This window comes from Chamaea fasciata, unplaced genomic scaffold, assembly GCF_029207755.1.
Source record: "Chamaea fasciata isolate MVZ Bird 193981 ecotype frontalis unplaced genomic scaffold, bChaFas1.0.hap1 SCAF_1, whole genome shotgun sequence".
Classification (NCBI taxonomy): domain Eukaryota; kingdom Metazoa; phylum Chordata; class Aves; order Passeriformes; family Sylviidae; genus Chamaea; species Chamaea fasciata.
In genome coordinates, this window is record NW_027094086.1 from 62,004,888 (window position 1) to 62,030,168 (window position 25,281).

A 25,281-nucleotide genomic window follows, 5' to 3' on the forward strand; every position below is an offset into this window, starting at 1 on the left:
CCTCAGCACCTCAGCTGACATAGTGGAGCCAGTGACATAAGGGGAGAGCTTGAAGGGGCGAAGTTTGTTCTGCCCCAAGAAGAGAAGGCCAGTGGCAGAGCTTTCTGTGCTCTACATCTACCCCCCGAGTGGGCAGGTATGGAGAGACATAGACAGAGTGATCCCAGTACGTATGGTGATGGAACAAGAACCAAGGAACAAGATGTAAGAAAATACTTTTGCCACAGAAAAGGTGGTCAAACACCCTTGAGTAAGGGCACAAGAAAGAAGAAATGAGAAGTGTACAAGAAATTGCATGATCTTCATTCTTGGGAGTTAAAATGTCCATTACAACTTCAGTTATTTTGTGATTCCATTAATCCATTTAAATTTCCATTTTTCAGCCTTCCTAATTTAGCCCTCTCTGTACTAAAATCCAAGGCAAAAATAGGAGAGAGCTATTTATTGCTTTTATTTTACTCCACATCTTCCTTTAGGGCTACGTAGTCAACTGGAGGAGAATACTGGAAAAGCTATGACACTTACTCCTGACATGTGCTTTCCCTTTTAAATTAGCCACTCTTTCCTAGTTTTAGAGAGAAAAAAAAAAAGACCAAAAAAAAAAAAAAAGTCACAGATGGGCATCTCAAATGTGCTTCTTTAAGTTATATTCCACTACTATACTATCATTGTAAACATTGATACAGTGCAAGAATAATGTTAAGCAAAATCTGCTACGTGACATGACCCTCTGCAGTGTTTTAGGATTCTATTTTGAGTCAATCAAATTACATGGTTTATTACAAGGAAATAGTCATAACAAGTCTGAAACACTTCAGATCACTGATTATACCCTTCAAGACAGATACAACATCTGTCATCCTTCAAAGCCTCTGCAGGATACGCAATTGATTTAAAGACTCCCTACTTTTCTCAGAAATTGAGATGCTTAATGTTCTAAATCCTTTTGTGTTGAATCTTATGCCTAACAAAATCTCCATTTCTGAGACCCAAACTAATTCACTGGCTAAAAAGAAGTATGAACAGCTCTACAAGATTCCCTCCCTTAAAGAGCAAAGGCTTTCTCCTGCCTATGCTCGCAGAACATAGGGTTCCTTAATATGGGTCAATATTTTTGGCTGTAATTGTCAAGGATATTTTTTTGGCTTGCTTGGGAACACCAAAGTTATCAAAAATGGCACTTGAGTAACCATGGTCAGAAACTGAGTTCAGATGACATTTATCCATAAGAATTTATCATCTGCTAAAAGGACTATGCTACTTTCTCCAACACTGAACAGCCCACAGAGATAATATTGGCACAAAAATCTCTCCATCAAACAAACAACCAGGAGCAAACGTTTGCTGTGCTGGATTTCCCATGTAAGTCGTCAGTTAGATCTCAAATGCAGGGAACAACTGAGCCATGCCAAAGTAAACGTGAGGCTGACAGAAATATAAACAGCCCATATCTTCACTCCTCTAGACTGAGGCTATCACTGCGTAACAGGAAATAAAACTTACAGTGCAAAAGAACTGTAAGTCTTTTGCTGCGATAAAGTACCGCAGACTATTTTTAGGTTCTGAGCTCCTCCTGCATACAGTGATAGGGAGAAAAAAGTACTTAACCACAGCATAACTGGCAAGTCAAGAAACAGAGATGCAGACTGCACTGCTCTTCCAGCAGCTAAGATTATCGATGTGAACTCTGGCAATTTTGGCTTGTCAGCATTTTACTTGGATCTCTGAAGAGAAAACACATGCTTCACATAACAAATGGAATGTTTTTTAAATTAGGAAATTTCTGTTTGCAGCCAAGTTTACTGGAGCAACTAGGAATTTTCAGTCTAAAGTTTATCCAGAACAGTCCTTCAAATCACAAGAACAATCATTCATCATCAGCGTGTTTCTAGACATTGTGACTCATTGTTGAGGGATTTTCAGAGGATTTCTTACAGCACCATGCCCAATGTCTAAGCTTCTTTTTTCATTTAATCACAAACAATAGTATGAACTGCATCCCCAAAGTCTGAAGCCATATCAAGCTTCAACAAGACGTATCTCAGTTGGACAGCAAAGACAAGTTTTGCAGGACTCTGAGGTAATTTCAAAGATAAAAACCAAAAACCCACCCAAGCCCCCTTTTTAACTTAACAGATCAGTTTCAAATACAGTCACCCACATCTTGGAGTAGAATACAGCTCCATCCTGCAGTAATCAAGACATTAGTGTTGAAGGGTTGTTGAAGGGTCATTTATTTTTCCCCACAACAGAAGCTCAAGATTGTCTCCCAGAAGTCAGAGCAAGCAGAATGTCTGTCACACTTGCAGGTTCATCCACCTGCTCCCACTGGGAAAGCTTCAAGTAGAATTTCCCATAATCCAAAAGTATTTGAAAGAAAAAACAAAACCTCACCCCACTAACAACAAAAGGAACATTCTACTAGATGCCATCTTGAAGCCTTCGCTGCAGATCTAAGAATATGCACTTACTGAGGGCCACTGAAATATCATGCAAGGAATAGTATTTAGTAGCTATGAAAGTAGTTTCTAGCATGACACTGACATTCGCTTACAGCATCAGAGAATGCAACCCCTATTCGCTTAGACAGAGTCTTCTGGAGGAAGGAGAGTGACAGCAGGCAACTCAATTATCCCCACTTCACATTCAATTCACACACACAGCGAGTTTGCAACTAAACTTGAATACAGCAAAAAGGCAAGCACAATATGACTTTCATTCTACTGAGGGGAGTCATCAGATGACTGATGTGAGTCATCTTACGGAATCCTGATGAAATATGGGTTGACACTGACCTTCATTCAGACACTGAGATTTGGAATGCAATGACCTCAGTAGCATAACACTCCAATAACTTAAAATACTCCACTGTTTTAACTTGGCAGCAATAAACCCTAAAGTTGTATTCCCAACACTCTGTTCTTTGTCTGTATTAACATCATAAAAAAAGAGCAGTCAGGTAATCCCTAGTGGCAAATGATCCTATAAAAATCAAAGCCAACATGCAATTCCATTCCCTGTGCGTACAATGACAGTAATTTAAGTAAGTGACAAAATTAGGTAACAGATCAGGCCTTGAATGAATGAGCAGAGGAAGGTTAAGCAATTAAACGATGAAGTTTTTACATTATGCCTGACACTAACGACAGTGTGCCAAAAATGGCACAAGTACAAGTAACTACAAACCTGCTCTCCTTGCCTCGATGCAAGCAACGCTCATTTCCTCCTTCAGCTCATGGTTCTCGTTGGCGATGGCTTCGCCCACAGTAACAAACCTCCCGACTGCCAGGTTGACGGCCTGGCCCACACGCTGGATTGCCTGCAGAGTCTTGTCTGAGCGCTTTGGTTTATCCTTGTGGTTAATAAGAGTCGTTATCTGCAAACAAGAGGGATTATTTATTATAACATTTTAACTTTAATACTGAAGGCAAGTTTTGAATTGAACTCACTAACAGATTTTGACAGTACTTCACTAATAAAATATAGTTTTGTGCTGTGTCATGAGGTATCATTTAACTTCTCTCAAAGAATGAAAAAAACCTGAAGTGTAATTAAGGTTGCTCATCTGCTCTGTCTATCTCAAATGAAAAGAGGGATTTTTATTTTTATTCCACTCCCATCTACAGTATTAAAATAAGCTGCCCTGGGTCTCAGCAGCCTTTTACACTACACACACAGCCCTTCCCCCATTAAAATATCCACTATACCCATAACTTAAACATCCTCAGTTACACATGTTTCCCAGAATTTGGAAACATATTGCCATTTAGATACAAGTCATCAGTAAGACAGTTTGGGGAGGACATTCCTATTTTGAACTCCTGACTCGGCTTTTCTGTCCAGTGTGAAGTGCTATACATTCCCTCTCAGATCACACAGACTGGAGATCAGATGCACACTGGCTGCAGGAGACTGAAGATTTGTCCAAAACACCAAACATGAGGAAACCAAAGAGATCCTTTCCCCTCAGAGGAGAAAGGCAGGACTGCAGAAGCAGCTTCTCAACCAAGGCATCAGGTAAATATGAGAACAGTATGCAATCCTGCCACTCACAATAAACTAACTATAAACTGCATTACAAACATGAGCTTTACATTTTTTGCTACAACTCTATTCTAGTGAGAAGCAAGAGAGAAATTAAACTCTGTAGTTTCAAACATCCTAAACCAGCATAAAAACCCAACAAAAATAGTCCTGCCTGTCCTTGTCTCCCACTCTCATGTTTGCAGGGAATTTATCTGGTATGGGTTAAACCTCATCTGTGGAGAAGGTGATGCTTGTTTTAGTTTTCCCCATAATCAGGTCCCCAGTCTGGTTCACTGCATAGCTTCATGAATATTTTTGTGGCAAAAGGGAAACAGTACAGCCTGAGGAGAGAAAGATGGGCAGAAGAGCTCCTTTCAGCAGGAGTATCGTTTAAAACACCCACAGAACTCCACTGTAAGCCACATCCCCAGGAGCTCAGAGATGTCTGTTTAGAGAATCTCAGAATTACATGTAAGTGTCTGAACATCTCAGCTACATCAGCTTGATCACAGATGCCTTTGCCGCTCCTCAAAAAAAACAATCATCATTCACTCATTCCTCTACCAGTCAAGCCTGTGGTGGGACAGAGGCATTCAAGCTGTACCTGTAATGCTCACTACAGATTCAAGGACATAGTGGGAAGCAGTGTAGAATCTGTTCTGCTTCATGATTTGATCAATACCCAAGATTTACCCTTCAAGTATCACCGAGTCGTCTTTCTGGAGAAAAAAAAAAAAAAAGAGTGGTGCTGTTTAACACCTTGCTGAGGCTGGTTTTGAATGCCAGGAGCCATTTTAGCCAAGTTTCCAGTATTAAAGTCTTTGCAAAGGGAAATATCAACACTTCACAGAGCGCTTTGCACACACAAGAAAAATAAAAAAGCCAAATAACCTAAGAACAGTGCTGCCCTATGGAAGAACTGCTATGAGAATGGAAGAATATTTTGTTCTGGTACAAAACACCGGTACAGAAATGCATTGTCTGCCCACTGCTGTCTTACACATGACCTACTTTTCCAATTTGTATCTAAGACATGAGGTCTAAAGGAAGGCTGCTTTCTATAGCTCATACAACAAATCTGTCCCTGTAATAGTCCCCTGGATCAACAAACTTCAACTCCAAAGCCTATGAACCCCAGACGCCTTTCCAGTGAAAAGATCTTCCTATGATGAAAAGAGTCTTAATAGAGAGTAAACTGTGGAAATGTCTGAACATCTTCAAATTTGTTTAAGATGAGGAATGGCATTCCTCAAAGTACCATCACTTCAATGGAATTTCAGTCCAACATGAAATTCATGGTAAAAACAATGGCACTATGCAACTCTCCTGAACTCTTGCATTGTAGGTACTTCAGGTATATAGAATTAAAGAATACCTGTCAGCAGCTAATCTAACAGTGCCAACTGCTGAATTCTTGAATAGGCAAGGCTAGCAAGCCAACTGAGCGCCTTAGTCCAAATGCTGAAGAAAAACAAACTGATAGAGGGTCACAACTTTGTTTCTTCAACAGGTTTTTAAGCAAACAGCAACCCAATACTGGGTTGATAATACATTCATACAGTTATTGGCTTCTCAGAAGTATATATAAAATAACACTGGCCTAAAACAAACTGTAAGTTTACATATTGGCTGCAAGTTTACCTCCCACAGCATTTTACACCAGTAGAAGTTTAAACATGTTCTGCATAACCCTGAAAAAAAATGCATATGCAAATAACACTGCAGAGTGAAAGGAATCCCACTGTCTCTTACAAATCATCAAGGGCACTTATTTTAATTCCCACATTACTGCAGAGGTATGCAAATAATAAAAATCATGAAGATATCACAGCTTAAATTGCTTTATTGAAGTCTTACAAAACACACTCAGGAACATGAGTGCCTTTTACATTTTTATCATTTCTTTAGTGTTCTCTTTAGAGGGCAGCAAAGTTTTTGCAGCAAAAAACAACCCCTCTACTCCCCCTGCCAAGGTTAAGCAAGAATAAGCAGCTGTTTTGCCAGGTCTATCACCAGTGTCATCTTAACCTTATGAATTTCAACAAGGCTAAGCACAAGGTCTTGCACTGGGGCTGGGACAATCCCCGATACCAATGCAGACTGGGGGATGAATGGATTGAGAACAGCCCAGCAGAAAATGACTTGGGGGTACTGGTGCAAGAAAAATTGGACGTGAGTCAACAACGTGCTTGTGTCCTGGGCTGCATCAAAAGCAGCGTGGCCAGCAGGCTGAGGGAGGGGATTCTGCCCCTCTAATCTGATCTGGTGAGATCCCACTTGGAGAAGGTGTACACCTCTGGTGCCCCCAGCAGAAGGACATGGACCTGTTGAAGACAGCTTAGAGGAGGGCCATGAAGATGGTCAGAGGGATGGAGTGCCTCCCCTGTGAAGACAGGCTGAGAGCACTGGGGTGGTTCAGCCTGCAGAAGGCTCCAGGGACACCTTACAGCAGCCTTTAAACATATAAACGTGGCTTAGAAGAAGATTAGGAAAGGCTTTTCACCAAGGCCTGTAGTGGAGAGGTTGATAGTTTTAAACTGAAAGCGGGTACATTCTGATTGGACTTAAAAAGGCAATTTTTTACCATGAAGGTGATGAGGCACTCGAACAATTTCCCTGAGCTGTGGAAGCCCCATCATTCCAAGAGTTCTAGGCCAGGTAGTTTGAAGAGCCTGGAGCTTTGATGGGGCTTTAAGCAATCTGGTCTAGTGGAAGGTATCCCTGCCCATGGCAGAAAGGTAGAACTAGATGGTCTTGAAAGGACCCTTTTAACCCAAATTCTACAACCTACTCTAGACACCCACTTGAGTAGCTTGTATACGAACACTAAACTCAACCTATGGTTATACACAGCAGTGGAGGCTTTGCAAATACCTCCTGGAATAATGAACTCCTGGCTGTGTAATACAATTTCTTCTCAGACTGGCTAACTTAGGGCCAGTATAGTAACTATCTTTAACACTGGAATGGAGGGAAGTTGGTTGAGCTCCATAATTTTTTCTTTCCAGGTAAGTCAAAAAACTGTATGGATTGACAGTTAAAAACAACCATGGTGAGAGATCCAAAACAGAAGTTGGTCAAGAAGTCTGAAAAATCACAGCAAACAGCTTCATGTAACACCTCTTTCAAGTGTGATCAACATTATATAGCAAATGCAGCCTGTACTGATATCAGATTTGCATAAGATGTTTCCTATAAAAAAACTAAGCCCTGAAATAGGAGTAGGTAGGTCATGATAAAAGAAAGAGCAAGATATGAAAAATCAATTAGTTAAAGAAAAAAGGGCTGGGTTTGGTTCTAGAAACAGGAGTTACATATAAACCAAATGTAATGATGTCAAAGGCATGAGGAAAGCTGTTCAGACACAAGATGGGCTTCTAGAACTGTCCTATGAAAAGTGAGAAAGACACTTTTCAGAATTATGCATTCTCATTCCCTCACAGAGTGTTAAGAGTGACAGGTACATCCTCCATGTCAAATAAAGTTTTAAAAAAGCAGAGGTAATGGCAACTGCAGTTTAGGATTCTTCAAGACTTAATTAAGCTTGTAATTACAGTCAGGGTTAAAAAAAACCAAGATCTTAACTTAGCAAGGAGAGGAATTTCACTAGTACATTAAGTGACAAACTGCAGGAAACTGTGATGCTCATAAGCACTGTCAAGATTATTTAACCAATCCAGCACTCAATAATAATTGCCTCACAACACAAACACAGCAGTGAGCATTAAAATGCCAATAAGGCTTCTAAAATAAAGAATAAGCAAAGGTTTTGCTCCTGATTTTTAAACAATGTCTAAAACAAAGATAAAAAATTGGACAAGCAAAATGGAGAAAAGGAAAGGCACAGAAGAAACTTAACAAGCTATTTTCTCCCCAACAACTAACAAAGAAACCCTAAAGAGCCTATAAAAAACTGAACTAGTAAAACTTACAACATTTAAGATGTTTCAGATTACAAGAAGTTGCTTTTCCCCTGCAGTCCATCCAGTTGGAACCAGACTAGAATTATTACCGCGTTTTAAATTTTTTTTAAATGAAGGAAACCCCTGCAAGTGCAAGAACATCACCTAAGACCTCCCTCAAGTTTAACACCTCCCAAATATTTAATCTGTTATATTCTGATCATGTATTTCCCAGTTACCAACATCTGTGATGTTTGGACAGGAGTTAGAAGCTGAAAAGAGTTACCTGCAAGTCTCTTTGAACAAGAGCAATACGTTACATGCTGTTTACTTAAGGATTTACTGATCAGGTCCTAGAAAGGAAACAGTCCTTTTGATGGCATTCACCCTCTGATTAATGTGAGCTCCCACACTATTTCCATGGAATGTTTATCTGAGATTTTAGACAATCAGTTTAAGGAGTGTCTCAAGAATCTGTCAGCTGCAATCTTTTGCCACTTGTTATGAGAAGCCACATAAAAATAATGGCCTTTTCTAAAGAACTATACCAAAACTAACAGACATAGCCATAAGGTAACAAGATGTACTTCATATTTAAGGAAACAAAGTCAGTTGTGGCAATTTTTGAGCAGCTGTTTTCAGATCTTTTTGAGGGTCTTCAGACACTGACATTTAAGTCATTATATGCTTCATGCTCAGGAAGCATCATGACAGCATGCTTGCTAAAAATATTCTAATGTCTATTTATTGTCAGTGTAATTAAGTCCTGCATGACAGAATTAAGTGATACTAAAAGAGACTGGGTTTCAGGAAGTATTTATAGACATCTATAAATAAAACCAGAGGAAACAGAACTATTTCACAGCCCCTGCTACAAACACAAGAGTAAAACTGACAAGTCATGTTGGAAGATTAACTTGCCCACCTCTCTCCCAGGAAAGCACCCACATTATACACAGGATGATTTAGATTCTCAGGAGTAGTATTTGTTACTGCCTCTTGTGTGGTGGGCTGGCCCTGCCTGGATGCCAGGTGCTCACCAAAGCCACTCTATCATTCCCCTCCTCAGTAGGAAAAGGGAGAGAAAACATAATAAAAGGCTTGTGGGCTGAGATAAGGAACAGAGAGATCACTCACCAGCTACCATCATGGCCTAAATAGCCTCTGCTTGGGGAAATTAAATGAATTTACGACCAATCAAATCAGAGTAGGATTGTGAGATGTAAAACACGTCTTAAAAATACCCTCCCTCTACCTCTCCCACCTGGCCTTTACTCCTGATTCTCCACCTCCTTCCCCCAGCAGCACAAGGAGACAGGAAATGGGGGTTGTTCCTCACATGCTGTTTCTGCTGCTGCTTCCTCCCCAGCCAGAGGTTTCCTTCCCCTGCTCCAACATGAGGTCTCTTCCGTGGAAGACTCCTCCATGAACTTCTCACACACGTCCTTCCCATGGGCTGCAGTTCTTCACTGACTGCTCCAGCACGGGCCCCTCCAATGGGCTCCAGTCCTTCAGGAACAGGCTGCTCCAGCATAGGTGCTACTTGGGATCACAAGTCCTGTCAGGAAACCTGCTCCAACATCAGCTCACCTCCACGAGGCCACAGGTGCTGCAAGGAGCCATTCCAGTGCAGGCTTCCCACAGGGTCACAGAGTCCTTCAGACATCTACCTGCTCCAGCAGGGATCTCTGCATCCCTATGAACCTGCATGGGCTGCAGGGGGACAACTGCATCACAACAGTCTGCAAGGGAATCTCTAGTCCTGCAACTGGAGCACCAACTTCGGTGTCTGCAGAATTGTTTGTCTCATATTATCACTCCTCTGTTCTCTGGCTGCAACTACTCCTGCACAATACCTTTTCCCTGCCCTTAAATACATTATCCCAGAGGCGTTACCACCCTCCTTGACAGGCTCAGCCTTGGCCAGTGGGTCCATCTTGCAGCCATCTGACACTGACTCTGTCAGACATGGAAGAAGCTTCTGGCAGCTTCTCACAGAAGCCACCCCGGTAGCCTCCCCAGTACCAAAACCTTGCCATGCAAACCAAACACACTCATATTCACCCTGGAAAAGTGCAGGCTCTGAGTGACCGCACTGGGGCCTTCAGTGCGTGACAGGAGCCCACAGGAAAGATGGAGAGGGTCTATTACCAAGGGCATGTAGTGACAACACAAGGGGAAATAGCTTCAAACTGAAAGAGAATCTGTTTGGATTAGATATCAGGGAAAAAAATCTTTACTCTCAGGATAGTGAGGCACTGTAACAGGTTGCCCAGAGAAGTGGATGCCCTATCCCTGAGCCAGGCTGGATGGGGCCCTGAGCAACCTGATCTACTGGAAGGTGTCCCTGCCCTTGGCAGGGGTTATTGGAACTAGATGACCTTTAACGTCCCTTCCAACCCAGGCCATTGATTCTTTAATTCTATATTAATCAGCTTTCCTGCTAGAAAAAATTCAAGATGTTATCTCTATGCAATGAGGATTAGCTGCCTTAGAGTAACAGCTCCTCTTCCATTTTGTGTATTTTCTGCTTTCTACCTTCCATTAACTTTATAATGGTAGAAAATTTATTTCTTTAAAAAAAAAAAAAAAAAAGTAATACCAGGAATGAATGGTCTTTGCTAGGAAAATGTAATAGCACTACATACTGGGAAGGAAGTTACAAACCCCTACAAGAGTGCTGTAAGGTAAATTGAGTTGCATTTAATACAATATATAGAAATCTTGGTCAAAAAGGTCTTTCCCACATTGTTTGTACTTTCAGTTTGTACTTTCATTAGTTCATCTTGAGTTTGGGGGCAGAGAGGAACTTCCAATATTACACCTTAGGTACTCCCATTAGGTCTTTGGTACACCTTGAGGATAATCAGGTGCTCAGACTCATGTAGGCAGACAGCAGCACACGTTGTTCCAACACCCACACCTGCGACAGAATACAGCCATGCGTCACAGAGAGCGGAGAAGCAGCAGCTGGCATTTGACATCCTGTCCACAAGGGCTACAAGTAGAACTGCCACAGAGACTTCTCATCACAAGATGAGCCTCGGGGATCTTAGGAATTGAACAAGGACTACCTGCTTAACTGTCCTAGAAAACAAAAATCTGTTAAGATTAAATGCCTGTCCAGGCACTAATGGAAATCGTAAGCATTTTGTACAATTTCAAGAACTAAAGTAATTTTTTAAAGTTCAGCTATTGTGTGGATTTTCAGAACCAGAAAATTTGTATCTTTCTATCTATATTTACTTTGGTAGAAAAATTCAACAAATAAACTTTGCAGAAACAAAACTTTGAAAGTTTTCCAAGGTTGGAAATGACTAGCCGAAATGAAATTTATCTGCACTAACTATTAACTATTAATCTGCTAATTAATTAGGTAATTAATTAATCTGTTAGTTAATTAACTATTAAATTAACTAAATATTAACTACAAAGTTTATCTGCACTAGTTAACTGTAAGAACCCATCATTTTTTTTTACGCTGAAAACATGATTTCAGACAATTGCCTCTGCTTTATGGACTGTTGAACCAAAACAGTTTCTTCTACATGTTACTATGCAAAGGGGCAATCAGCCCTTCTTGCAGAAGTCACACAGACCTCAACACATCGTTCAGGATGCAGTGTCAATACTTTTGAGACAGCTTCCATGAAGTGATGTAAGCCAGCTACCCCCCATTTATGAATTTTCCTTATAGTCCCTCTGGACTGGTATCTAGAAGAGCAGTACAAATGCACTGCATATCCAAGACTGCTGAGTACTGAGTACCTGTGGCATTGAAACTGTTTTATTGTTACCTTTACCTGGAGGCTTTTAAAAAGTATTTTCTCATTGGTTTTACACACATCTTTAATGAAAACCTTCAGGGAAGCAAATTAAATAAACAACTTTAACAACCTGTAGGCTGGTTCACTTATCTGTGGGCAAATGCTAACATGCTTAGCACGGCCTCAGGCAATCTTTCACACGGAGTGTCTGACAAACTGGTAAGCCACCCCTGAAAAGGAAGGAGGAACAACCCATGACCTGCAGTGACAAGCAGGAGCTGACAAGCAACACAAAAACAGCCCTACCAGCTCAGATCACTGGGATACCTAACCTAGTATCTTATATCCCACAGTCCTCCACATGCCTGCCTAGAAAAGATCACGAGAGTTAAACAAGCAAACTCAACACGAGCTATAATGCACCTGCAACCAGATTTCCAACTGGCTAACTGCAAACTGTACATTCAATTTTAAAACACCACAGTACCTAGTTGGGCACTTCTCACAAGCACAACAGCTTTAGCAGATAGAAATATTATCTGGAAGGGGTGAAAACAGTCCTCTTGACCTCCTTCACATCTACACATCGAAATCTATTCTTTGTAAAGTTCACCAGGAAAGAGGAGAGTACACATTTGAACTTCAAATTCAAATACGCACCTCAGATTATTAGTGCTATTGCTATGTACTTGTTAGACATTCCTGGAATTCTTAAGAGATCAAAAGAAAGGATTCAACTCAGAGCAAGACTGTACCATAGAGGCGAATATCCTTTCTTTGTGCTGAATGCATTGCTAGAAGACCAAGGAACTTTTTTAATTTCAAGTTCCAAACCAAACACCATGGAGAAAATGATTAGTTAAAATGTGATATAGATGCACTTGCTCAAATGCAGTGCAGCAACTTGATAACACCAATTTATTTCCTCCAGTGCCAGTTGTTTTGGGTTTGGAGACTTACACGGTATGTTTTCTTTGTTTGGGTTTGTTGTTTTTTTTTTCAAAGAAACAAGAACTCTGAAAACTTCAGGACTTTCCCCCCCGGGATTAAATTATTTCCTTTTCTTTTTTTTCTTTTTATTGTGAAAAGGAATATCAGAGGAAAAAAAAATGGAATGAACACAGCTCACTATTCTTGCAGGCTGTGGATTCTTGATATTATGTAGAGGATTGAATTACTTTAATGATGTTATTAAAGTACTCTACTGTAGAGGAGAAATATGCTTTCTTTTTAATGTTCTCTTTTCACAGACTCCTTAAAACCAGGGATCCCTACTGATCTGCAGAGGTGAAGCAGAAAAGTACACAAAAACCAACCAGCATTCTGCTATCCTCTTGTTTCTGCACATGGAAGAGGAGACCAATCACAGGAAAATCCTCAATGATCAAAGATACCTTGTTTACTCTTATTGCCATATGCTGTACAAGTCAGAGGACTGCCCCATCTTTCACCCAAAAAAGGCATCTTCAGAATTTCTATAGCAATGAGTGACCATGAAAAAGATCACCATTTTCAGACAATTCAAGTCCAACCCTTCTTCTCTTTTTTAAGAGACATATGCAAGTTCACAGACTGAGCTGGCACCAAAATTTGTACCTTTGAGGAACTTGACATGAGTTGACAAAGAGTTTTTCAAACACGGTCCAACTTAACTTCTTCTGATAATACAATATATGCTTCAACAAGCACACTGGACGTCCTAAAATATGCATTTACCTATTACAAAATGTGTTTAGAAGTAAAACTGGCTTTCTAACTCAACTGCTGTCTTGAAGTTTGAAAAGCACAACTACCTCACTGGAAAAGCTGAGCATAAGCTAGTAAATCAAATAATTGGGTTTCAAGGCATATGAGGCAGTACACTTTCCTCCCCTCTTGTTGACCTTCAGTATCTTCTTACTCCAGCAGATAGATTTTATAAACAAAAATTCCTGCTTTTCATTCCACACCTAGAAAACCTGGGCAGGATTAAGCCTAAGAATATCCAACTCAGAGGGAAGTTCATCATTAATGGTCAAAACAGATGCAGACATGTTTTCAGCACCAGAGAGGTGCAAGTCTCAGAAATAACTCAATTTACTAACATAATCAGGTAACCTCAAACCCAGAGACTGGCAAACAATAATTCTGGCTTTTCTCCCTAACTTGCTGGTGTTAATGTACCTCATTTTGTACTGTGTGTGCAAACAATGCCTGAGCCAGCTCTGAGCTGCTTATTTAAAGAAAAAAACCAAAAAACACCACTGTTGTGGAACTAAAAACTCAAACATTGTAAGAAAGGATGCAGCAGGGACAACACACTTATTTCACCTGAGAATTCTTTCTATTCAAAGCGGGAGCAGCTCCTGAAGATGTAGAAAATGTTCCTTGTTAGTTCATAAGCAGGTGGCTTCCCTGCCATGAATACCAACTATTCAATCCTTCTCACATTGCATGTTCCCAACAGAAGAGTTCCTGCAGTGTCTTTCAGAGAAGGCTTCCTGAGCAGCATTTTGACATTCCACTTCAGTTCAGAGCGACACCTGGTATTCCATTTTGAAAAGTGCAGGCTTGCTCTGGGGATTAACTGAGAAGTACAGTGTGCTCTGGAAAAGGCTATGCAAATCCAACTACTACCCACCTACAGGAGTACAAAACAACAACATAAAAAAAGCTTCATATAATCCAGGAACTATTATTTATGCTAAAGTGCCTGTATGTTCTTTTGTTTGCTTCATTGAAGAGCTCCAGGGCAATAAAAACACATTCAGTTGGAAAAATTCAAGAATATTTAAATGTAACATAGAAATACAATACAGAATCTTTGATAATTAAATGGGAACACTCCATGCACCGATCCAACTCCTACATGTTAAGCGCTTGCAACATTGAACAATATCACCCTTCAGCTTGTAAACATTTTTATGCCTGTGAATAAACAAACAAACAAACAAACAAAAATACTATCACAATCCCCATGCTGAAAAGATTATGTTACTACAGAACAACTTCACTTTATTTTTATTTGAAAATGGGATTTGTGTGGTTCCAAATTGTTGTATTCATTCTGTTTAATAAAAACATGTTTCTGTAAGAAAAAAGCAACAGCACAATTTTTTATTTTTCTATGCATATCTGAAAGAACTTTGGGATTTGCTCATAAATTACTTATGCAATTTGTGCTTAGGAGTTATCTTACCATTTGAGAATTCATTTTAGGCATACAACTAAGAAATAATCCAATTCAGCATCTAAACTAGAGTAACAGTTATAAGTTGGCTCTAGAGTCTATATCACTTCTCATTTACCCCAACAGCTACACAAGGCTATTAATGACATGCAGTATAGCTCAGTAAGTAAAAAAAAACACTTTAAGGTTCTATCTAGCAAGAGTTATACTTTTCCAATGAATTAAGAAACATAAAAAAATCCATGCAGAAAGTCACAGGCTCATAGTACCACACAACAGTTTTACTGAACTATAATCAAGGTTGTTTGCAATCATTAATTCATAAATCATCCTTTGGGGATTTCCCTACCTAATCTGTCTAAAACCATCTGTTAACAATGCTGAATAGCAAGAAAGCTGCTCTAATTCTTCTTGTGCAGGATCACAGAGAGGCAGTTTTGATTTAATACTCATTCTACTGGAGAACTACAAAAATTAATTTAATCTGCAGAAAAGTCATTAATCAGATCTCAAAAATATGAAAGATAAGATACCACTGAAAAAGAGCAATTGATTTTCAGCTGTGTCAGTAAAAAGCATCTTCCTTCAGCCACTTGAAATGTTAGTCTGACTCATTTATCACATCAAAGACTAAGGTATTGAACATTATAAAACAGTAGCCAAACTTAACTCAAAGCCAATTTTACTAACCAAGGGTTCACAGAAAAATAGCCTGAAACCACAGCTGATTCATGAGAGTGCTGTTGCTCATGTGATAAAATGTTCAAGTGTAATTTTCCTTGTGAAGCAGAATATAATTAGTGATAGTAACATCATTAATTTTTAATGTAACAAAACAATTTAATTTACCTCTTTAAGTTATTCTAAGTTACTCCTGGGATCCCTAGGATACCTTATAAACCACAACTGTAAATGATTATCTATTTCTCTTTAAGTGTTTAACAATGACCTAGCTTCAATGACTAAAAGCTGTCAATTAAAAACTAGTCTCATTAAAAGGAAACCTGCAACCACATCAGCCAATAAATACAATGGACACTTTGAAATAATCACCTTTTCTACATCCAGATGACAATCCCCTAAGATTAACTCTTCTGCATAAATCCAAGTGAAACAATCAGGCTCCTTTAGGGGCACAGAGCACCAAGTGTAGGCTGAGTAACAGCTGAGCTTCTGCCAGAAAAAGAATTTGCACGGAGCACAAGATGCTTAACACAAACCAGAAGCTCACAAGTTAAGCTGCAGAACCTATGGAACCGTGGGGAGAGGAGTCACTGAGCCAGTGACTAAATGGAACTATGGAGGTGCAACTCCGTACCCAGGCAGCACCATATGCTTCCAGACCCACAGCAGCTACAGCAGATGATCCACAGCAGAGTTTCTCTGCCATACAGGATGTAAACTCAGAATTCTGAGTATAGCACGAGGTTTGCGTCCCTCCATACAAGTTACAACGCAAGCCTTTACACTGCAATTCATCATTTTATTACTCAACAGCAGTGCCAAGTTTCAAACCTAAAAGTGAGTACCAAATTAATTCATAAGACAGAAAACTCTGGAAAAGAGGAGGAAGGAACAGCTTCTCAAAGCTTTTAAGTTACCAGAATTTTTGAAGTACTGAAAAAAAAAAAAAGACAAGGTCCCAAAAAGCATTTTCAAAGGAGTGCATGCAGATCCTTTTTTTTCCCTCAGATGCAATGAGCTAAAGACAAATAAGGATCATCCTACTTTTTCCAAAAAAGAATTTTCCCATCCTCCAAAAAAGAGCCATAAGGGGCAATGCACAAGCTCTGGCACCATAATGGAGAAACAACAGCCAACAATGTAAGAACCCTTTAGTACCTTAGACATGTGAAAGAGAAAGACCTAGAGGTACCGAAAAAATGCCCACTGAAAGAAGGCAGCCAAGGGATTTGCTGGAACAATCTGTCAGTACATCTGCTGCATGGGAAATGCAAATAAATTGAAATGGATCTGAGTTTGGACTCAATGCTGAAGTTCAGGAAGAGAATGAGACTTCAGATATTCCTTTAGATTATGAATATTGTCCAGAGAGTATATGAGACACCTCTATTTAGACTCTAATTGAGAAAGAGAGAACACGTGAATAACAAGTTCAAAAGTAGATATGTAATGAGCCTGTACTGCAATACAATACTATGGCTAGAGACATTCAAACATTAGCTTATATACAAGATCGATGCATGATGCAGACGCAAAAAAAGACAGGGAGAATGTGGTGGGTTTCCCCCCACCCCATTTTGTGGACTTCCAAGAATAAAGAGCTAGTGATAAGTAAATTAGAAGCCTAACAGTGCTTTTAATACAGGACTGTCTGCTTTAAAGCCGTTAGAAAAAAAACAACTGAATTTCAGAAGGTACTTCTCTTCCAATCTCTCCAACCTGTCAATGTCCCTCTGAAGGGCTGCACAGCCCTCTGGGGTATCAGCCACTCCTCCCAGCTTTGTGTCATCAATGAATTTTCTGAAGAGGCACGTGCCCCTTCAGCCAAGTGATTGATGAACAGTGCTGAATCTTGGGGGACACCACTTGTGACAGGCCTCCAACCAGACCCTGTGCCACTGATTACAAACCCACTGGGACCTGCCATTCAGTCAGTTGTCACACCACCTCACTGTCCACTCATCCAGTCCACACTTCCTGAGTTGGCCTATGAGGATGTTGCAAGAAACAGTGTCCAAAGTCTTGCTGAAGTGGAGGTAGAAAAGATCCACTGCTCTCCCCTCATCCATTCAGGAAGTTGTTTCATCATAGAAGTCAATCAGGTTGGTCAAGCACGATTTACTTTTAGTGAATCCATGTTGACTACTCCTGAACCCCTTCTTGTCATCCATGTGGACAGAGACTGCTTCCAGAATGAGGTGCTGCATCATCACCTTTCCAAGGATTAAGGTGAGGATGACTGGTCAGTAGTTCCCTGGCTCCCCTTTCTTACCCTTTTTGTAGGCTGGGGTGACACTTGATTTCTTCAGTCCTCAGGCACCTCCCCCGGTCACCCTGACCTCACAAAGACGCTGTGAGCAGCCTCGCTGTGGTGTCTGCCAGCTCTCAGCACTCATGGATACATCCCGTCAGCGCCCATGGACTTGCAGATGTAAAGTTTGCCTACATGTTCTCCAACCCAAGCTTCATTGACAAGACAGAAATCCTCCTTCCAACACTCATTTACTCTGGTCTCCTGAGTCAGACATTCCTGAGGGCTGGTGTTGTCAGTGAAGACTGATACATAGAAAGCATTCAGTAACTCTGCCTTGTCTGCATCCTCTGTTACCACGGTCCCCCCTCGATTCAGCAACAGGTTCACATCCCCTTAGTTTTTCTTTTGTAGTTGATGTATTTGAAGAAGCAACCTGAGGACTTCCTAGCCAGTATACCCACAAAACAGCTTCCCCAAAAACACAGCTAGCCTACGGGCAAAATCCAAAGGCCAGTGTCAGTAGCATTGACAATAGCATACTTGAAATCCATATCTGCAGTTTTACACTTCTCTTAAATCTCTCTCTTGGACAGTACATGATTTTTCAGTTCCATGGAGAGTAACATCAGTTCCACTAAAGATACAGGAATGCACCAGCTATTTCAGTCCATTTCTTTAGGAGTTATAACCCTGATGTACTCTGTTACTTCCTTACCAGAGTTTTGCCCTGTTCTTTTGACAGAAAATAAGAACAGAGCAGAGCAGCTATTCATAATTGTGCTCAACTGCAAAGAAAGTGAAGCAATCCCTACTCCAGAACGTACCTCTGCGAGGCACTCAGAGAATCTGTGTGGAATCAAAGTGATATGCAGACATGATATGAAAATGTTAGACAAAATGAACTCACACAACTTGCCAACATTAGATGTTATTCAGTAAGATTTCAAGTGGCTCAAATATACAATGGATTGTATCAGCTTTCTCATGCAATCTCCTGCCTAAAACTAGGTCAACAGTGGAGGTACAAATGTTGCCCTGACACTTGCACATGTCAAATCCATACAGAAAGTTAAAAAGAAGTAGTGGACACCCAAATACATACAACATATTGGCAAAGATTTAACAAAGGCGTTTGTTAAAGGAATTACTGCCTCACAAAACAACCAGATTTCTCTGTAAACATCACCAATTACATGGATAAGAAGGAATTCTGCTGAAAGAAAACTAGGAAGCAAAATTCACACCACAGTTTCCAAAAGACATCAAGCAAGAAATCAAGTCTCTGAGAAAAACAGAAGCAGATCTTTGGTATGAATATTGAACCCATCAAGCAATAGAATGATGAGAAGGAAGATGAAAGATATCAGAAAGTGAATGATTACTTACTTTAAGAGAGTTACACAGAAACCTGTACTGCAACATGGACCATTATATATAATCATAAAGACAGAGGAGAGATAAGCAAGCAATAAAATGATGAACATTTGTTGATGATCCCAATTTATTTGAGACAGTAAAGATAAGATCTGACTACAGAATTGCAGAAACATCTTGCAGCACTGACCAGGGAACAAAATGTCAGACCAAAAAAATCACTGCAGATCGAAGTGATACAGATGGGAAAGTACATTCCTAGCTTTCCTTATAAAAGCTAGGTATGAGCTGACCATTACTCCTCAGCAGCAGGATCTTTTGATTACAAAACAGACATCCATGCAAAAATCTGACTTGCTAATGATGAAAACCATTTCCAGGATCACCTAGTCTAGTACCCTGCTCAAACCAAGTCCAGTTAGAGTGTGTTGTTTATAGTCTTATCCATTCTGAACATGTCCAAAATTGCAGACTCCGTAGGAGCTCTGCACACCTCATTCAGCGTTTGGCTTCCCTTACACAGAAAAAAGCCTTCTTCTATCTCACTAGACTTTCCCATGTTTCAACTTCTCTCCATTGCTTCTGGCTGCGTCACCATACACGTCTGGGATCAGTTTGTCTCTGTCTTCCTCATACCTGCCATTAGGTGAGTAGCTATAGACTGTGGTAAACTCTGCCATTGTTCAGACAAAAAAAAAAAAATTTAAAAAAAAAAAAAAAAATTACTGCAGGTTCAAGTGATACAGAAAGTACCATCCTAGCTTTCCATATGAAAGCTAACTGACCATTACACCTCTCTTCTTGAGGTAGAAGAAGCCCACTTCCTTCAGCCTCTCTCCTTATGTCACACACTCCACTATGTCAATACATTCATGCTACCAACCCCATGTGCAGCTGGCAATCACTGCTGATCCCCATTCAACTTGTCCTCCAGGAGTCTCATGCAAAGTTTTCCTGTGGACAGTTGATCCCAGCCTGTGTTACTGCATGATGTTACCCTGGCTCAGCTGCATCATTTGGACTTCACAAACTTCCTGTCATACTATCTTTCTAGGCTGTCCCTTTGTCTAGCAGCCCTGTCATCCACAGTGTCAGACACTCCCCAGCTTGCTGTAGGGAAGTTCATATGCCTGTTGAACATGCTGCTCCATGCTCACCTCAACATCTAGATCATTAATAAAGATGTTAAACAGTACTGGCTCCCATATCAGTTCCTGATAATTGACAAAAAAAAAAAAAAAAAAAACAAAAAAGAGAAAACCGAGAAAAGTTTACAGAGTTTACAGATTATATACAGACCTCAAGCTTGATGCACAACGGCTGTTCTAAAGTCATACCTTCAGTCTGAAAACTATCAGTGAGCTTTTCATATTATTTGGAAAACATCACCTGTGGTTTCTTCTTTGGGCTCTAATACTACTCCAGAAACTTCTGGAAAAACAGAACATTATGTAACGTTATATAACATTTACTGAAATTGGAATTATTGTAGCTAGCTTCAGAGAAAGCAAGGAAACAATAGGACAGTAAAGAACAGGTTTGTTTCATTCGCCTCAAGGCACTGTTAACTTACGTAGAATCTAAGACTGACAACAACAGCATTCAGAAGCATTGGTATCATGGGCTTTTTGTAGCTAAAATAAAGAAAAGCTTAAAAGATTATATTTTTTACTATATAGGTCAAGCCAATTCTAAAACCTCTGGCAGGATCTCTTATACCTAGAAAATTGGAAAAGCATGTTCAGTAACATATGGGCACACAATCATTCTCCAAAGTGCCTATGACAAAATGGGCCTTCTGAAAGTTGAGCAGCTGTAATCACATTGGTCTGCATTCCAGATGCTGGAGGATAGGTCACCTTCAACTGTGAAAAGTGACTTTGGTCTTTTGGGAATACAGAAGTACAGGATGATTTGGGATGCAAGCGAAAGGTAACCTAGTTCCACTCCTGCTGCTCTGCCAAGGGCTGGGACACCTTCCACTAGATCAGGTTGCTCAGAGCCCCATCCAACCTGCCCTTGAATATTTCCAGAGATGGGGCACCCACAGCATCTCTGGACAACCCACTGCACTCTGTGCACCCACTGCAGCTCCACAACTCACCACCATCACAGAGAAGAATTTCTTCCCAATCTTATCTAAACATATCTACCTTCAGCTTAAAGCCATTCTTCCTTGCCCTGTATCACTACACACCTTTGTGAAAACTCCCTCTCCAGCTTTCCTGCAGGTCCTCTTTAGGTACTAGAAGGCTGCAGCAGGTCTCTCCAGAGCCTTCTCTTCTCCAGGCAGGCAGATCTCAAAGTTACCCTCTTTTCCCCAAGTACCTGACTGCGAAGGTTGACAAATACCTATTCTGCTGTTTCTCAAAATGCTTCCTTAGAACAGATGTAGACAGATAAACTCCTACAGCTGTGAAGGTCCCTGACTGCTCTGACACCAGCAAACAGGTACAGAATGGCAGCTGCGGAAGCCACTGGTGGAGCCACATCCTGAAAAGTGCTTTTCCCCTGTCTTTGCTTTTCCTCAACTGTTTAAATGACTTGTTATTAACTGAGTCAGCACTGACCACTTCAAACACCCTTCCTGATGTGGGTTGCCAAAACCTTTCCATTAAAAAAATGAACCCCAAAATAATTAGACTGGGAATGGGTAGCAGCAGTGAAGGAGACACCTAGACTTTTAAAGAATGCCATAGTATTTATGCATGGAAAACTGAACTAAAGACACCTATCCTGGAGAAGAAAATGATATTTATTTTAAAGAAAATCATGGTGCTTGACCCCAGAAGCCATATTTTCTGAGCTGCATGCCACATGCTTTGCAAAATACTGTACAATATCCTTTCCACAGTACAGCTATGGAGATAGTGACAAAGAAGCGTTGGCAAATACGCTTAATACTGTGGCTTAAATTTGTCATCTTTGTCATTTGTGGCACTCTTAAAAATGGGCCACATCAGGGTCTGAACAGATCTAGTTTAACTCTGTAAATACTCGTAAGTTCTAAAACAAATTTTAATTGGTTTAGTAAGTACATGCAGTAATGACTCTACGGGTTTCTCCTGCTGGAAAAATAGGAATCTTCTACCACTGCTGATAGCAAATGTACTCTGTTACAACATAGACTATAAGGAAAAAAAAAACCAAGCTGCAAAATGCAATTAAAAAGAATCAAACAAAACCAACCCTCACAATTACTGAGGAAGAACAAGCAGGTAAACACATGTTTACAATATTATAATGAGGACGATGTACGGTACAGTACAGGAATTTAAATAAGAATCAATGCAGCTTCTTTTTTTTTTCCTTAAAGAAAAGACTTAGACTCCACAAGAGAGACTGAAAGTGAGTTTGTCAGACAAGGCACCTTTTGTTTCCTCTTTGCTTAAAATAAGTAGTGAAAAGCAGCAGGAACATTCTGACTATTTTTTTTCAGTAGTATACAAGTATCACATAGCACTTTTCAGATTTTAACAAAAGGGTAAACTGTGAAGTTGAACTTCACAGTAGGAACAAAGCCCTTCACAAGTGTATTTTGTACAAGCAGAAAAACAAAGTCCTGAGGGTTACTGCATACACAGTCTATGCAGAATCTACAAGCAAATTCTGAGACTAAGAAGTACTCTATAAACACCATTTGGCATAAATTTCTGAACAAAGATGGCCAGTGAGATCTCAACCGAGCAATCCAGATGGAATGGTGCAGGCAGAATGGATAAACCACTCCAGTAAGTGGGGCATTTTACCAGGCAGGTGTAGGGAGCTATTGCTGACACCAGCAGCAACTTCAGCCTGAATCTGAACAGAGCCCAGCGCTGGCGCTTCAAGGAACACACGAGTCTCAAGTCTGGAGTGCCTCAGCAGGAGAGCAGTGAGCTCTGAGTGCCCACAAATACTCAGACACCCTGTATACAGGGAAGGGAGAGCTGCTTAGCCCTTCTGGAAGATGTTGCCATGGGCTTTGTGGTCAATGAAAAACCATACATGACACACTTCTGCGTGGGTTTGCTGCAAAGGTACTAAGATCATTGTTAGAGTGTACTCCAGAGAAACAAGAACATCTTTACATTAATCTGTTAAAAGTAAAAATTTAACGCATGCAACTAAATTCAGCTTTTGCAACTGGATGTGTCTCTGATTGCTCTCAAGCTTCCTAAAAGAGGTCTCCCTATTTTATCTCAGCTGTTTCAGGACTAGAAAATTCATTTAAATTTACTTTGCTTTGGAGCAAGTGGTTGAATCCCTTTGAAGGGCTTTGCTGTACTGACTGCGATTTCTCCAAACAGAAAAATAAATACACATTATCATGATGGGAACAGAAACACAATTACCCATCAGTCTTCCTGCAGCCCAGACATACAAATGCAGAACAAGGCTTAACAGAGTTTGTTTCCAGATGGATCCTAAAGGATATAAACACAATTTGACCTCACCAGGACTAGTTACTTTTGTATAACTGTTACATATTGTTTAAAGATTTTGTACATAGGTCTTGACTTGCTAACTTTATTGATCAGTGATCAAAGCACAAAAATCCTATACAGCAAACACTGTGCCGTTTTCAGGCATTATTTTTCAAGAAAAAAGTCTAATGAATATGTCAAACGCCAATTTTGTAACTAAATGTCTGAAAAAAAAAACCCCAACAGCAGCAACAACAAAAAAAACACCAACGCCAAAGTGACTGGCATGTAATTAATTAGCAGAGCACTGAAAAGCCCGAATTGGGAGGGTTTTACGGTCATTTAGCACTGTGCGGGACACGTTAAAAGGTCATCAAGACAATTTGCCTATTATCGAACCTCTTAAAAACTGGGCACTACTCCGGGGTGCAGCAGGAGCTCCAATCAATGCAACGCTCAGGGCCAGACCGCGAAAACACAAAGCTCCGCCAAAGCCCCTGGAAGAGGAGCGCTCTCTCGGGCGCCGAGCCGGGAGGGAAGAAGCGCGCTCCCACGCGGGCAGCCGGCAGGCTCGGGAGGCTCGGGCAGCCGGGAGCGCCCGGGCGGCGGGGCAGTCGCTCCGTCTCCCGCCCGCCGCGGCGTCCCGGGGCTCGGACCGCCGGCGGCACCGCAGCGCCCGGCGTTACGCAACGCTCCCCCGCGACCTTGCGGGGAACTTCGGAGTCTTTCACGGGGAGGGACGTGCGAGTAGCATCACCCGCACGGCACCGGCTTCGGCAGCCGCCCGCGGGCCGGCGGGACCCCGGGACGGGCGGGAGGGGGCGCGGCTCAGAGCAGCCGCCCCCGCCGGCGAGAGGGGGCTACGGAGCGCCGCGACCCGAGCGCGCAAACTTCGGCGGCGGCCGAGCTCCGTCCCGGGCGGGCAGAGCCTCCCGGAGGTCGCGGGGGGAGGGGGGTGGGAAATCGTTCTCCCGCGGCGCTTTTCCTACCTGCGACACCAGCGGCACCAGCGTCTGCTCCACGGAGCGCGTGCGGATCTCCAGCCCCGCGTCCGCGCCCAGCCCCGACGAGGACGACGAGGAGACGCCGCTGCTGCTGCACGGGGACGTGGCCATAGCGGGGGAGCCGGGCCGGGACCCCCGTCCGGCCGCGCCGCCGCCGCGCTCCCGCACGGGCAGCCCGTGCCCCGCCGCTCCCCTCACGCCGCCCCGCCCCCGGGCCGCCGCCCCCGCCGGGGCTCCGCTGCCGCGCCGGGCGATGCCGCGCGCGCGCGCTCAGCCCCCCCTCGGCGGCCCCTTCCCCGCCCCTCGGGACGGGATGGATTTAAAGCGGCAGCTCCCGCTCGCCCGCCTCCCGCCCCGCCGCGCAGCCGGCGCCGGGGGCTGCCCCCTCCGCCCTCCCGCGCCCCTCCTTTCCCGCAGACCCCCGCCCCACCCCGCCGCCGGCGGAGGAAGGGAACCGGGACTGGTCCCGCCACCACCGCTCCCACCCGGAGTTTCCTGTGCGGTCTCGCTTGGGGCGGGGGACAGGCGGAGGGTCCCTGCCCGAGGGGGGAAGCCGGAGCAGGCGGTGGCTGAGGGGCTTGGGTGGCGGCAGTCCGGGCCGGTGAGCGGCTTTGGGCTGCAGCGGCTCCGGCTGGCGCGGGAAGGCTGGGCTCGGTCGGGAAGTGTGGGGCGCCCGTGTGGGGGCCAGGGAGAGG

General features: G+C 42.2%; 1 protein-coding gene across 1 annotated transcript in view; it reads right to left on the reverse strand.

Moving 5' to 3' along the window:
• CTNNAL1 (catenin alpha like 1) overlaps nucleotides 1–24,784 on the reverse strand; it is a 58,085-nt gene extending 33,301 nt beyond the window's left edge. The window contains exons 1-2 of the mRNA XM_066184929.1: nucleotides 24,572–24,784; nucleotides 3,187–3,376 (exon numbers count right to left, since the gene is read on the reverse strand). Of these exons, the coding sequence (XP_066041026.1) occupies nucleotides 3,187–3,376; nucleotides 24,572–24,697 (316 nt within the window). The 5' untranslated portion in view covers nucleotides 24,698–24,784. The remainder of the gene's footprint in view (nucleotides 1–3,186; nucleotides 3,377–24,571) is intronic.
• Nucleotides 24,785–25,281: the final 497 nt, after the last annotated feature.